Consider the following 16,435-nt stretch of genomic DNA (forward strand, 5'->3'; position numbering starts at 1 on the left):
GAAAAGAAATGAAGAAGAACATATACCTAAACCTAAACACTACTATTAACTGATATTGTAATTTGTAAAATTGTACTTAAAAACCACAACACACCACTGTAACTATTGATGTGCTATCACCTAATAGAGCATTTTGAATTCCATTATTATTAACCTATACATTTGACCTTAAGTCATGACTACATCTGGTAAGCAGTGACAGATATGTAATTATTAATAATACAAAGTAAAAACTACTTTGACATTTGCCATTTAAGTTTACTTACATACATTTAGTGACGACATCACACGGCAATATCTTCATGATAAAGACACTCTGTCATTGCTGGGAAGAGGATAGCCGGCTTCATAATATTGCTATTTGATAACTCTAATGAACAGCAGATGAAGAAAAGTGCATGGGAATCCCACATTTTGTAAAAAGAAAAAAAGTATTAAAAAAGTATGGCAGTGATTTAAGATTTCAGGAGCATTTTATTAAACAAAATCTCTCTCTTGGAACACCTTGTAAGTATTATTTATGGGTCTGGCGTGCCTGTGTTGTGCCTTTTCTCTTGGAAGTCTGTAGCTTTACGTCTGTGACAGTTCTCTCTCATTCTCGCTGGCTTCAGCCTCCCCTCGTCCTGCTGGGAATACACAGCCTTGAGTCTGAAATGTGTTTACATTTTGAGCATGTTACAAATTATCTGCTAAGACTAACTTTGCGTGACTTGGCAGAAGCCTTCACCTTGCTCAGATGTTGTTTGGGTCAAACGTATTTCAGGGGTTGGCTCTCTCAATTTGACTGTCTTTATCTGACAGGGGTTCTCCAAGCCAGATGTGAACCCAGGCAAAAGGTAAAGCTGTGCTCTGTGTGTGTGTGTGTGTGTGTGTGTGTTTGAGTGGGTGGGTGTGTGCGTGTGTGCCTGCATGTGTGTGTTTATAAGTATATTTGTATGAACGAATGGTGAAGGCACCTTGCCAATATGTCTGCAGTATTTTTCTGCACTGACAAGATTCCACTTATACTCCATACAATATAAACTCATAGGGAATTAATGTGACATTTGACCATGTCGATGTATTTTTATCTTTCATCATAAATTAATAGATTTATCCTCGAGTTGTATTACCACAGCTCAACCTCCCTTATCAGACTAAGTGATCTTATTCATGTATATCATGTGTCAAGGGTTTTCCAAGGACTCTAAAGTTTTCCCAAATGTTTCTTTGCCATGTGTATTCAATCTTCTTAAAGACAACATCAACAGATTTGATTATCTTGTCATTAAATCAACTAAGTTGGGAAATGGACTGCTTAATATCTCGAGAGGACTGCAGTCATATCTGAATTTGAAACACTTACGTTGCTTAATGTGTTTCTCTGCAGGCTTTTGCAAATTATAGCGTTAGAGGCTCAATAGCCCTAATTTTATCAAATGATATTCAAAGATTAAGTTAGACTAATCCTTGACCAGTCATTTTCTAATTAGATCAAAATCACAGCCAATAATAGATCATACATTTTGTGCTTATTTATCATAATACAGTTTAATCATGTACAAAAAATGAGGCCAAATCACTTGAGATTGCAGATACTTTAAAAAATGTGATTGAATAACAAGGTCATCTGTCAGCATGCTTATTGTAAAACACTTGTTGATTGCTCAAACGGATTTATTGAGGGTGTGCTAAAGTGTGTCAGCAGAATACAATTCTCTGTTCATCCGACTCCAGAGCTGCTTGGCTTCATAGTTTCATATGCAGCAGAATAAGTTACATGAAGCAACATTTTCACATTAACATTGAATCAAAACACCACCTATAATGTTAAAGGCTTGCTAGTGTTGCCAAATCCACTACGGATCAACACTGCTCACAGACATGGGTTGTGCATTACCGGGTCTCTGGTGTGAAATAATGGCTCGCTGACGTGCAGAGTGGCATTTGATGAAAGGCAGAACATCTAGCAAGTCAACAAGAACCAGATATTTTTCTCAAAAACAAACCAAAGCAGCAAGAAGAAGTGAATACTGGAAAAATGACAGCAAAGATGTGTGTAAGCTAGTTTGTGTGAGTTTGTTTGTTTTTTTTTATACCCTCTACTGGTCAAAAAGCACACTAACGCCACTTTTAACACTGTACGTCAACAGTTGCACTGTAGAACAATGCACATTGTAAGAAGTGACACTTTAGCATACATCTATCGCCAGTATTCGGATATTGTAGTGATATCATGCAAAGAGAGTCATCCTTTGAGACTGAAATGTGTGTTTGATAAGTTGTGGTGAAAATAAATGGACCCCCTGTTACTTTTTTGGTTTATTCATACGTAGTAAAAATGTGGATGTCCTAACACAAACTACAAATAAATTTCCTTATAAATAAATATGCTATCTTTTTGTGTACAGACTGTTCAGGCCTATAGAGATTCCATAACATACGCATTCTTTATGTCGTTCACTTTGTATTTAATCTGGATATCTTTTCAGCAGCAGCAGAATACTTTAGCATTTCAAAATCACACCTCGATAGTGAAGAGGGAATCAGTGAGCAGTTACAGAGCATTTGACCAGAGTTTTTGATGGGGGAGGACAGATCAAAGCAGATCATTCACAAACAGATCGTCCTACATACTCTTATTTTGCTGAACACGCTATTGTAATTCATTGTGTCTCTGTTTTGTGTGCTCCGAGCACTTGTACCATTAAAAAAAAGACAAGTCCAGCTTGCTTCAGCGCTTCTTGGTCAAGCCAAATCTCTATTCTGGACCTCTGTGTTGATCATGCAGGTCTCCTCATCTGGCCGGGCGCACATCATCTTTGGAAAAGAATACAGTCCCGACTGTTCGTAATACATTTTACTGTTTTGTAAGAAAACACTGAACTGTTTTATAAGGAAATATAATATTTAACTCAAAATAACAATAACATTGAGTAGACTTTAGTGGTTTTACAGTTTGTGTACCAGTTGAAGTTATTTCAAATATTTCAGCATTTTCTTGTCTCAACATTTGAGTTTTGTTTGTGATAGTTCAATGTGCCCCTCTGATGTCTGTTGCTTTATCTTATGTAAATTACAACATACTATGGAACATAACATAACAAATCTACAAATGGAGGAGAGTGGAGCGTGACGTCGGTAATGAGTTTATATGTGTCTGTTAACATATATAATATGTGATAGAAATCATACAGGATTGGTGACTCGTTAGTCCTCTGCTTTTTCAGTCCACCCTCCTCTCGTCCTCCCTGCACTTCATAGGGATGAAGTGAGATGCTATATGCTCCCTCCTGGTCTTCTTCCCTCGCATTGGCTTTCCCTTCTGAGACAGGGCTATGAACATTTCTTTGCCATTTTTAGTCCACTTTGCAGAGGAGTAAGCGTTGAAGTAGTTTTCTAGGAAGACCTCCTTGAAGTTGCAGTTTTCATTGTAGATCCTCTGTAAATTATATGACACACATTACTGCATTAATACAATGCATTCTGCTGTTGCCAGCATTTGTTATCAATTCTTGGTCTTGATAATGGATGTTTTGCAGTAATTGTTCAAAATGTGCTCGATTGCGGATTAGCCGAAAATAGTACATGAGAAAAATATTACCTTGCCTTGCAGCTGTCCAGCCTTGTTCATAGAGATATAATACTGACTCTTCACACCTTTGATAGCCAATATGCCGCCCTCAGACACTGTCCTGATCTCCAGGATACCTGCCAGACATTCACACGGTTAGAACAATGAGACATATTACAGGACAGATAAGATGCTATTGACATTCAGTCTTCACTCCAGCTCCACACTGCTCTCAACATTCATCTTCATTAACAAACGGGATGGAAGTTCCTGTGGTTAATCAGTCTGTGGTCTCTCTGGCTTTATTCAAGCCTTGTTAACTGGCCTGGGTGGCCATTACACAAACCACAACCTATGCCATAGCACATATGGGAGACATATTAGGCCTCTCTCTCCTGGGATTGAGAAAACTACCTCCTCGCATGTGCTTTGCACGCTACATTTTAGGCCTGCCCTTCAGATATGTGGGAGGGTAAAAACACTTATGCGTAACTATTTTGGTTTGTGATCTTTTTATTATTTAATTGTGCATCTTAAGAACAAATAGTAGGTACTATATTTCTAGGAAATATACCTGCACCAATTTCCCAAAAAACAGATCTTATATTAACAGCTTTAGTAGTGATTGTGTTTCACCTCCCAGACTCAGATCACTGATTATTAGTCCAGCAGTCATACAGATACTGGGCTCAATAAAAAATGTTAAATGTTGTTGAATCACAGAGAACGCTATCATGTATGTACTGTTTTCTTTCTTCTTTGAGATTGAAGGTGTGATGTTGCTATGACAGATGTTATGTACAAATGTTAACTCAGAAGTCCACAACCTGTAACAGTAACACTAAGTCGCAAGGTCTGGATAGATTTTTAGGTAAAATAAAAACCTTGTTCATTTTAACATATTACAGAAATGCTCTCATTTGATAGGCAGAGAAAAACGGAAGAACTCTATTAAGGCTCTTCAGACAGACATTGAGCATGCTGCATTTTAGCGTTTGATCACAAACAGATGGCAGTCTCCCAATCTTGGAATGTTGTTTATGCTCTGCTCTTGAACTTGATATTTGACTTAATATTGTTGACCTTTGACTGTGTCCTCATATTTATACCCGCTAATCTATTCCCCTGTTTGATTATTTTTAATCACATGACTTACTAAAGGTCTCACAGTTCAAATTAACACTGGTAGAGCTACATGTTAAGTTGTATCACCCTAATACATTCAGAGTCAAGCTAACCAACCATTTCCTAATAAACCATGTTAGTGGCAACTGCAGATACAGCTGCATGTTCATATGTCTGGTTTTCAGCCTCATTGTATAACTTCGATAAGTGTGCTTTAATGGTTGTTAAGAAGTATAGCATCTTTTAGCATGCTCTTAGAGCATGGAAGTACTATTCTCATAATATTACATGTAACAGCTACAGTTGTTTGGTCTACTGCGGAAAGATGAAACACATTTTCGCACACACATGCACACGCACATATTGTTAACATCTTGACTCTGATGCGGACAGCCTCTTAGGCTTTCCTCAGCTTGAACCCATTTGTTATCACTTACTTGTCGAACCCAAGGCAAAGTAACATCACTTGTGGGTAATCCCTAATCCTGCCTTTTCTGAACCGAGTTTGAATCTAGTGTTGACATTCGGCGGATGTTGCGGACAGCACAGGAAGAGTGCATTATTGTACAGTGGAATTTGCGATTAAAATTGCCTGCTTCATTATAAATACCTTGATAACATGTAATGTCTTGCATTTAATTGTAATACCTGTTATCCACTTTGTCTTCAAATGCAAATTTTATCCTTATCTGCACTGAAACTACAAAATATACCATATATGTATCAGATGATCTGTATTTCAATTTAGCATTAACCAAGTGAATTAGTAGTGGGAATAGGATACAATCGGTCTCAAATTATTTCCATTTGGCTGCACCTGACACAAAGTCTACTATGCCACAACATGAGTGATTTAGTCGAGAACATACTACTACCCACTTACACAGTTTGCCTTTGAATTCCAGTTGTCATGCTGAGGTTTATAATTTGTGACTGCCGATGTGGAAGTTGTTTATCTGCTCCTCTCTGTGGTTTAACTTCACTTTTTATTGATATTATTATCACATTTTGGTTAAACTCAAATTAAGCTATGTCATGGTCTTTCACTTAGACACAAACATGCTAGTAATTACTATTTACTATTTTGTCAGAAGTAAATCCATCTGTTATCTTATATGTAACATGGATTTGTTTGCTTTTGCCGATTTGTTTACGCATTCAGAACAAAATGTTACTAGAAACTATTGCAGTATCCCTGACCAGAACGCACACATTATTTTTAGGAACATTTCTGCAGCACAGATGCTTTTGACTATGATGTCCCAATATCAGTTTTAGACATTTTTAGTTCTCCATATATTGCACATGCGAAAGGTTAAAAATATCAAATTGGCCTTTGAAGTATATTAAAGTTTGAAAAAACTTGTGTGGCACAACAGATGAGTTCACTGGAAGTCAGCCCATATTTTTGTTGCAGAGGCACATGGAATGTGGAAGCCAAAAATAATGCAGCTCCAAGTGCCTCATTTTGGTTTCTTCTTTTCTGCTTTCTCTTGCTGTAAAAAAAACCTTTATGCAATCGGCTTCTCGTACTTCTTGTTTTCTTGTTAACTGCAGCCAAAAAGTATGACTCACTGATTTATTACATATATATCTGCACCACGCTTGTCTCTTCAAAGGCTTATTGGTTAAATTTCTGTGTGCTTTTAGCGTGCGATTGTCAGCCACATATGGGTCTATCGCTTTTTCTATCTTTCATTGCCAATTGTTACACAAGCATCTTTTCCATCCACTTTGAGGCATTTCCCCGTCAAGCCAACATTCCAGACACGACCACACTGTCAGATAGAAGGAAATGATAACTACGTAAAACATCCTCACCATGACAGAGCTTTCCAGTGGTATCTAAAAACACGAACTTTGAAAAATGTGGGCTCTAAAGCAACATGTTAAACAATTTACAGTGTTAAATTGCAATAACCATGGCTGGCAGATAAAATTGGCCATTCAGTACTTAACTGGCATGCATTGTTTGATTTCAGTTGTTTGGAACAGTAAAATTTTGGCCTCATCTCATGGCTGTCTCTGTGTGAGATGTATGTTGCTAACCATAGTTACATCAGAAAGGGAATATCATTAATTTTACCATTTCTAATATTCATACAAGACATCATTCTGACACTGCAAGTTTGTGGGAGAGCAAATCAGGCTGAACAAATGTGAGTCTGTGCTGGTGTGAGTCCCAGGTGACAGGGGCCTGCCATACATCAGGCTCCAAGACCCTCCAGTTTACTTCATTATGGCCTAGATGGTGTTATGGTTTAACAAGCTAAAGCCCCCACCTGCTTCGTTTTACCTCTGTCTCTTTGGCTGCTCTAACAGAAACACATGACCCATTAACACTGTGAGTACACTGTGGAGCGCTCTGTACAATAACACCTCCCACGTGCTTCTGTCGCCTCAACAGGCCGACAGTTCTTCAGTGACTCAGTGGAAAGATTTCACAACTAAACTCTGCCTGGCAGAGTTATAATGTTTCAAATTGTAGGACTGTGTTCACACTTAAATTCAAGTTAATTCCCGCTTGGAAAATATATTCTGGCACATTAGTGTCTTTTTTAATTACTAATAAATGCAGAGGAACTCATAGTGAACCATTGGTATCGGACTAAAAGAGTCATCCTTACTGTGGCAGTTGGTGGGATCTTGAGTCCCGTTGATGTTGCCATTGTCATCAATTGTTAGGAACCATTGCGTGCGGCTGAACAGCTGTCGGATACGCACATCTCCTCCCTCCATGTAGTCGTAGTTCCTGGTGTGTCGCTCGTGTCTGGAGCAGTTCATGATGGCGGCAAGTTGCTCTGGAGTGCAGTCACTGTAGACCACACACACACTGCCGAACAAGAAGATTGCATGCAGGTACAGTCCCGAGAACAGATTTTGAAGGTTCCATGTCAGCATCCATTTGGGCATTATAATACGATGCAGTGGGGATCAATGAACAACATCCTGAAATGTCAGATAGAGATCTGTGCGCTATCCCTCAGCCCAGTGACCCCCTGACCCCTGATTTGTCACCCTTGTGTTGTGACCTCTGGGTCCCTGTTACTGCAGCAGGGATTCCTAGTGGGATGTCGATACAGGGCAGTTGTGGAGATTTTGAGAAGCTGGTTGGAGTTGGCTGAAGCTGAAGCGTGGTGTGAAGAAGAAGACAGGTGATAGTATTATGGGATGATGTCTCTCTTTAGTCCTCAGTAGCCGTGTGCGTTGACTGCTCCATCCTCTTATGACCATAGTCCGACAAAGGACGTCATAATCCAGTTCAGGAAATGCTATTTAGGATGTCACTATAAAAAAAAAAGTAGACCAGTTGAACTCCAGCATAGGCAGTTGCAAAAAAAAGTTATACACAAGAAAACTTAGAAGTTGAAAGATTTTTGTTGAAGCAACCTCCAAAAATAGTTAAATGATTACTGGGATTCACCCAGTTCGATAGTAGATTTCCCATACATTTTCAAACAACTTTGCAAATATCTATTCTACATTTCCTAGCAGTAAATCAAACTTTCTGTGGTGTACTTCGACAGGCATATGTCTACGTGTCATGGTCCAGAAACAGTGAAATATTACATGAGTGCTATTGGATTGCTTCACAAACCTATGGTCTGTATTTTCCTCTGTTCCAGCATACATACAATATGTACTTTCAAACACACTATGTTGCTTTTCTTAAAAAAAAAATCCATAGTTTAATGACTTACATGTGCTCTTAGTGATGACAGGAGTTGTCAGAGGTGTGTTCCCATTCAGCAACAGTTTTGATTTGAAGACTCTTTAGTTCTAAAGCTGTAGTCTCAGTTGTAAACCAAGCCCAGTAATGCACTAAAGCTAAGCACGAGCTGGGAGCTTCTGTCAATTCCCATGGATGTCTCCCTGATTCTGGCAAGCTGACTCTGTGCATCTTCCACTGTCGCGTTGCACTCTGCTTAGATAAATGCCTCCTGCTGACCTCACTTGAGAGCAATTAGATCCCAACCAGTCAGCTGTCCCTGGCCGAGATGCAGTGGAGAAACACCCTCTGCCTGCCTCTCACTGTCACTCACCCACCGGACATCAGAGGGAGCTATAAACTCTTAGAATAGCAGGCTTTCCTTGGTATGCGCTCCCAAATACTTTAAGAACATTTGCATGCGCATTCACCCTTGCAGAGCTTGCTACAACCTCTTTGCCTTTTCCAGGAAACATCTTGCACTTAAATAGATTGTATAGTAGTTGTGCTGTGCTTGTTACAAATCTCATAGTGACTCACATTCACTGAAGCAATGTTTAAGAAAATGATTTCTTCCCTATCATTTTGAATGTCACAATTAATTAGTGGTTTTACCTAGCTGCACTGAATCATTGCTATGGATTTGCGGTCTCAAGTAAAAAACAGAAAACTTCAAAGAAGCCCTTTAGTTCTCATTCTAATTGGGTGTAATAGTGGGAAGCAATAAGTTATGGCTGGCAGGTATCCATCCGAGGGGAGAAAAACAGAAGACATAACTGCTCAGAAGTAGTCATCTCCATGTCAGGGGTCATGCACTCTTTCACTTTTCGTGTTTGTATTTAAAGTCACAATTTATTGCCTTACATACCTGGCCTTTCCTTGGACTCACTACTTCAAAAGTTTATATGGGCCCTAATGACGCGCTCCCCTGGGGAGGTCAGGGCTGCAGGCCTGAGAGAGAGGGACTTCTGGCTGCCACAGGTCTCCTTCTCATGTCCAAACTGGGGGTCGTAAAGACCTGATCTATTAGGTGTCACTCTGGCCTGTTCATCTGTCCCTTCTATCACCTCAAAGATAGTTCACACTTTGGTCACTTGACACATAGGCCAAGCAAACTTAACATATCCGCATTTCAGCCAGCCGCCATATTAAAATATCAGAGAACTAGATATTAAAATGAAAGCAAACTCTTAGTTTTTCATAAATGAATGTTTCAATATGAGTATAAATATAATTCTATGACATACTATGTACGTACTTTATAGGCAAATAAGTTGTTTGAATCTTGAATAAAAATCCATGAATTGCCACCTTCTCACGGTGGAGGGGTTTGCCTGACCTTAGGGGTTGTGTTGTCAGGGGCAGGTAGCACCTGGTAGGGTCTCCTGAGGCAAATTGCTGCCAGGAGAGGGGCCAGACAAGGGGATTCCAAGACCTTGCCTGCAATCTGGAAACTGGGGTCCCCTCCTCTAGACAGGCAGAGTCTCCACGTAAGATCAGCATCTGTGTTTGGTTATAGTGCCATGCCATTTGTGCTACAGGCACAGGTGGGACCCTTGGTGGACTGAACCTCAGATTATCACCACCTTGGTGGAGGAGGAGCTGAGCAAGTGCAGGGCAATGAGCAATACCAACTAGATGTGGTTGATCTGACCTTAAGGCACATGGCCAACTGAGGAACCAAACTCCTAGACAGGGGCAATACTAGTCCTTTTCAGAGTTGCCTAAGGCCAGAGGTATGGGGGGATTTGGCAATACAAACAATCCCCTGGCTATGTGCTAAACAGCAGCTTGGAGTATCTGGCCTTCTTGGAATCACCTGGGTGGTGACCTGGAGAGGGCACAGAAAGACACATGTGCCCTGGAGAAGGCATAGCCCCAGGGGTTAGAGAAGCCCTCTGCATCTCTCTGCTGGAGGTCAGTGAGGTAGTTAACAGGCACCAAAGTAACAAAGTCCCATGTTGACTTCTGGCCCAAGCGAAGGAGTTAACATGTCTTCACATCTCCTTTACAACTAAGATTGAATGTAAGACTGGCAGGTGGATTTGAGCAGCGAAGCCATCAAATAGTCTGTATATAGTCTGACCCTCTCCCAACATGTGGCCATGAACGCAATCTGAAACAATAAGATCTCAGGTACAAGCGGTCACCATGTGTGATCTAGTGCCCAGAACTGAGATATCCAAAGGGACGTCAGACTAGCTGTATCACAACTTTCCTGCCCAAATTGAAAAGTAAATCATGTGAAAATGTAAAGGTATACATTTTAGGTAGCTGAAAGGTCCAACCGAATGCAGCTGGAACACTTCTTGGATAGTTGATTGCAGCAATTAAATGTACCTCTGTGCAGAGATTTTACAACAGGCCAAGCTGACAGGTTAAGGGCAGCATCTTTGACCTCACATCATTAGGAAAGGGGAGACGGGGAAGTTGTAGACTTGGCAGACCTCAAATTGTTTTGTGCTCTCACTTCATGTGACCTTTGCTTTGACTTACAGCATATCAGATCAGTTATTATCATCTGAATAGATCCATTAGCTTTGTTTCAGGCACTGGTTTTCCCAAGCATTCATTGCTAAAGTAGCCCCCTGTTTTTACTTGTCAAATTTCTTTTACTTTTGTGTTCTGTCCAACGCATTAGCGTTTTTAGCCTCAGAGCCGGGGGACTGTAGCATGATCTCCCTGAGGACTTATTTACTTACTCTCATCAATATCAGAACACAAACACATCTGGAGACACTGTTCTTTTAGTTTTCTTTTGTTTCTGACTTGTTTTATTATGTGTTACTGTTTCTTCTTTCCTTCCTGTATTATATGAATAATAATGGTTGTTATTATTATTAAAAGTACTTATATTCGTGTTGGTACACTTAGTGTAATAGAAGTGAAATTACTTGTACTTTAATCCTGTCTGTGTGTGCGTGCAGCTGCGTGCGTGCATACAGGTAGACTATGTGTGTGTGCAGGTAGTTTGGTTTTATAGCCTGAATGGCTGCCTGCTGCCGTTCAAGGATCAAAGGCCCAGACCTGTCTGGAGTTTACAGTAGCATAGGAAGTTCAGTGGCCGTGAGGCAGGCACACTAAACATGCGTGAGTGAGCCTCTTTAAATCTCAATGACTGTATGCTCTCACTTCCATCAGTCCGTCTTGCTACTTTGTTTATCCCCCTCTTTTTCTCTTTTTCTGTCTGAGTTATTTGCTGTTTTGACGAGTGAAGGTCAGCATTTAAAATCTTACAACTCCTTTTAATTGATTCCCATTGTTGACTGTTATGTTGAATGATGTCGAGGCCAGTAGAGAGTCTGTGATGGTTGTGATGATTGCAGCGTAACACGCAAACATGCAAGCTACTCATGAACTCAAATCCCGTTCCAACTTCAAATTCAGACTAACGCCGAGCTCCGGTCTGGGAGCCTTGCTATGTGTCTGTCTGCTTCATCCAGCATGAACTCACAGTGACATTATCAGCAGTCAGTCTCATTGCTGCTTTTTGTTAAGTTTGACTGTTTATTCGGCTTGTGTCTAACTTTTTCTACACCAATGTACCATTTTACTAGTTATCATAGGGATAAAGAAAAAGTTATTGCTTTAGCTGTTTTGTATTGTTAAGCTTTTATGAGTGTTTAAAGTTAAAGTTACACACACCAGAAATCTGGGGATTTATTTCTTTTTATCTTCTTTTTACCTTTTGTCCTGCAAAACACACGTCACTTCATTGTCTGAAGGCTCACTGATCAGCAGTTTTTCCAATCCCTCCTAAGCAGGACAGGAATATTGCTGCGTGATTTATTACCCTATTGTATCTGAAGAACCTCTTGGAGTGTTAGCACATGAGGCCAGAGCCACAATTTATGATAGTTTCCACTATTACCGTGGGGGCATCTGCCTACACACAGTGTTTGCTCTCAACACTCTAAAAGCATTCCTGGAGAGAGAATAGCATATGTCCGTGTGTATGCTCTTTACCCTGTCTTGTAGTGATATGACTGCATTTATGCTGGGAGAATGGATTATGCCTAAGGTCAGTCTATTCTTAGCACTGTTTTAGACTGTTTGGGTCTAGCTTTTGCTTTCTAAATTCCATGATAATTGGGGATCTCTAGGGATAGAGCCTCACAACATTAGCTCCAACTATAAATAACTAGGTTGCAGACACACACGTACACACACTGTACACTTGTACACATGCACACACCATGGCACAGTGGGTTTTTATGTAAAATGCAGTGAACTGCTTGTAAGCCAGTTAAGTTCAAAAAGTGAAATACTTTTGCTTAGCAGAACAGATCAAAACCAAAACACTTAATTCTTATGGATTATTGTTCTTTTTCAGCCAATATCATGTCTCTCCCAAGCCAGTACCACCTTACGTCAATCATATAGCCTAGCCATCAATTTGATTGATATGAATTAGATGGAAAGTAATATTGTCATGTTTAGAAAAAATTAATCTCACAAAATCAAAAGACATGATCTTAAAGCTTCCTGTGTTTTTAGTTAAGTTTCATTTTTTATCTCCAATTGTGTTATATAAGTCAAATGTGTCAAAAAATTGAATTTTTTATCAGTTAAATAGCAACAAAGTGTTGAGGCCATACTCACCATTTAAGGTAGTGGACAAGGAGGAATAATGAAGCTTTTGTCTGTGACAGCAGCCTTTGCAGTACTCTGTTAACAAAGCACGTGCATGCACAGTGTCTTACACATGCACACACTGTCACGCCGCTCGGCTCTTTGAAGCGTCTCTTCCTGGTTCCTGCTGACACACTGAGTGTTAGTGCAGTAAACGATCAGAGCTCAGCTTGTCACTGCTGCCTCTGCCTGGTCTGAGGTGTGAGATGGAGGTTCCTAATGTTCCTTGGAGTAGACTGAATGCAATATACTCAACGTTTAACATCAAACCTGATGTTAACACCATGCTGAAATCATTGTTCGGTTTAGAAATGTAAGGCCTCTATCTACAGCCCATGTAGGATGTATTAGAGCGACACAAGTATTAAGTATTGATGACGTGATAGAAGTGAGAATGAAAACTTGATTTCAGAAGTTTTACTGTGTAACATGCGCTGACTTTTTCTTCATGATGTTGCAGGCAGTTGCAGAGCATTAGGGTCGGTGTAATCGGCCTTGTTAGAGAATGTGAACCAGCGCTGTGCTTCGCTGTGGGGAATACTTTGATCCCATCTAATGCAGGAACAGCTGTTATGGATCACAGTCTTAACTGCTCAGCATATCTGTTCATGTATCAGAAAAAAACAGAGCCTTGATTATAAAGACAGACTGTGGCTTTAAAGGAGAAAGAGGTTCTAAAATAAGCACTTTGAGTTTCTGAGTCAAAACAGAGGACATTTTACATAGAAACCTCAAATTCAGTTCGTATTTATAAGTGGAAGCATAAATACATGAAAAAAGACACCATCTGTTTCTGGGGTACAAATGAGTCATTTTGTGCAGCCTTTAAATTGTCAGTAGCTGTTGACCAGTTTTTATTGTATTTTTCGAGAACAAGAACCTTGTTTTTTCCCCTCATGTAATATCATATTCTCTTGTTACATATGGGATTCCATTCCTGCTATTCATCTGCTTGTGAATTTCTCCATTGTGATATCAATAAAGTCTGATCTAATCTAATCCCTCGGTTTGTGTTTGGCTAGCACTTTGTTTCTTTGGGTCAGTTCTATGAATAAAATAGTATATATGTGTATATTTGAGTGCCGGTGCGCACGACACAGCTCATCAGTTCTATTGCCTTGACCAGTTCACACTGTGTGGACCTGAGAACAGAGTGTTTAAAATAAGATAATATAGTTATCTGGTTATCTGGAAAGTGGCATCAAAAACTACCATTTATCCACGTAGTGTCAGACAGACTGAAAAATGATCTCCGCAGTCTACGGTATATTCCCCATACATTTGCACACAGGCTATAGTTTCTGGTCAAAGTAAAATTTGGAAGCTATATTTATGGATCAAATGTTTTTTTGTATGAACACATGCTAATTAGTTTTGAGACCAGTAGTGTCTAAATCCTTTTTGGTGTTGCACATCCACAATATTACCATCGTAGTCAGCTGTTAGGAGATCATATGCACTGAGATAACCCAACTATCAGCACATCATTGGATGGAACAGGAAGAAAACACTTGTCATTTTGAAGTGCTTGTCAAAATCTGAGTGTGAAGTTTTTATAATATCAAAATGATGGTTTACACATGGACTGGAAGTTCTGGCATGTGTCAATGTGATTGAATCTATTAATCTTATCTCTGCAGCATTTTCCACTCTCTGTCTTACTCCCTTTATTTACGTTAGCTGTGTGTGTGTTGAGGACTGGAACAACCTCAGTCAGGATGAGCATTTTCGTGTCTTTCCAGATGTGACAGCAATGTGAGGCGGATCAAACTTTTGCTTCTTACAACCTCCCATGTAAAGAGTGCCTCACTTGTTTTGACCATTCAACGCCCACTCCCTTCTGGGGTGGTCTGCATCAAGTAAAACAAATGGACCATTTTTGAGCCAGTTGGGCAGTCGTTCCACCACTTTGTTCTTGACTGTAATCATACAGTTGAACAATGATTAGATGGATTGTCCTATCAGCCTCAGCTGTACTTCGTGTCTAGTGCTAATTAACATGCTAATATAAAACATTATCGGTCCACCTGCTAACACTAGCATGTTAGTGTTTTTATATTGAGCATGTTGACATAATAGGCAACAGTCTAATCCATAAATACATATAGTACATGGTACATCATGTTGATGTAACTTTTTAATGCACTAGTAAATGAAAGCAAAGTTCTACATAAAGGCAAAACAGTGGGTGGTAAAAGTTAAAAAAAAAAAAAAAGTATGATCCTTGTAAGTCATTTGTTATTTCTGTTTTGGTGCCTTTTTCTCTATTCAGCCAGATCTTGGTAGGTTAAATTACTGTGGTCACATACACATTAAGCACCACTCCGCCTTTGTTAACCTTCATGTCTGAATCTGAAGCCTGTAACGTTACGGTACAATTGTCGTTAAAATAAATTGTTTATTGGAAAACAAATCTCCTGGGGAAACCATGAAAAATGGTAAAATGCTAAATGGCAAATTCCCTGCCAAATTTAAAGTGAAAGTCAAGGCTTGCGAACATGGAGGTCTTGCTGTATTTTTCTTTGTGTGTCCCTCTCTCCTGCCTTATTTAATGCCTTGGTTTGGCCCCTTGCTTTTGACCCATCTGGTTATCTCAACTTTAATACCATGATGAAAAATATTTATGTTCATGACTAAACTAGTGGAGTGAATTTAAAAACTCTCTCAGCCACCTATGCAGTCACTCTGTTGCCTTCTTTCCTTCCGTCTCTGACTGATCAGACACTGTGCTAAATCTACTTTCTGTTGACTAGTCAGAGCATTCATTAATCATATTGAGTATCAGAAGTGAACTATCCAAATCATGATCATAATCACTCCCGGCAGCCACGTGTTATCTAAGGAGAGATGTATTTAAGGAATTATCTGAAATTAATACGTCAGATAACACTGTACTCTGGGAGATTGCTGTCATGACCATTTTTGAAACCACACTTGCTTTCGTCTTTGACGCAAAATACTTCCAGATGAGTCTCTACATTACTGGCTCTGTCCTGTTTCTCTCACGTCACCGGTTTTCTCCAGCCATTGCCTCTTGTCAAGTTAGCTGTGTCTGACTCTGCAGCCATACAGCTGGAGTGCAGGTTGTCCTACAATCATAATAACATGTTAAAACTCCTGCACAACATGCTTTTAAAATCAGACTAACAAATAGCGTGCTAATAAAATGCCATGGTTCATCAAGGTGCAGCACTTTACATTCTAGTCTAATCATAAAAAGTAGGGTGGGGATTTCAAACAGCAGGGTGCAGTGATAATAACATGTATGAGGTTCAAACACACCAACCGTATTAACTTCACGAAAAGCGCCATGTGTGGGGATTCACTGAGCTAAATGGGGCACTTAATGAGCCTGACATGAATTTGGTTTTAGACGGGGTATGTGAAAAAGAGGGCTGGGGGGCTTGGGGGACAAA

General features: G+C 39.8%; 1 protein-coding gene across 1 annotated transcript; it reads right to left on the bottom strand.

Annotated features, from left to right (window-relative positions):
* Positions 1–1,651: 1,651 nt before the first annotated feature.
* Positions 1,652–8,568, bottom strand: fgf7 (fibroblast growth factor 7). The gene is made up of 4 exons (XM_041938862.1): positions 8,380–8,568; positions 7,306–7,965; positions 3,584–3,690; positions 1,652–3,421 (listed from the first exon to the last, which is right to left on the bottom strand). Exons 2-4 carry the CDS (start codon positions 7,589–7,591, stop codon positions 3,206–3,208), a joined length of 609 nt encoding a protein of 202 aa, XP_041794796.1. The 5' UTR covers positions 7,592–7,965; positions 8,380–8,568; the 3' UTR covers positions 1,652–3,205.
* Positions 8,569–16,435: the final 7,867 nt, after the last annotated feature.

The sequence above is a fragment of the Chelmon rostratus genome, chromosome 1 (genome assembly GCF_017976325.1).
Source record: "Chelmon rostratus isolate fCheRos1 chromosome 1, fCheRos1.pri, whole genome shotgun sequence".
Taxonomy (NCBI): Eukaryota; Metazoa; Chordata; class Actinopteri; order Chaetodontiformes; family Chaetodontidae; genus Chelmon; species Chelmon rostratus.

What these genes read in the sequence shown, in the direction of transcription:
- fgf7 (XM_041938862.1), bottom strand. Translation starts at nt 7,591, where the DNA reads ATGCCCAAATGGATGCTGACATGGAACCTTCAAAATCTGTTCTCGGGA. An exon ending in AGATCCCACCAACTGCCACA is followed by an intron (nt 3,691 to 7,305) that starts GTAAGGATGACT and finishes AATGTCTGGCAG; the next exon opens with GTATCCTGGAGATCAGGACA. An exon ending in CTGGACAGCTGCAAGGCAAG is followed by an intron (nt 3,422 to 3,583) that starts GTAATATTTTTC and finishes TATAATTTACAG; the next exon opens with AGGATCTACAATGAAAACTG.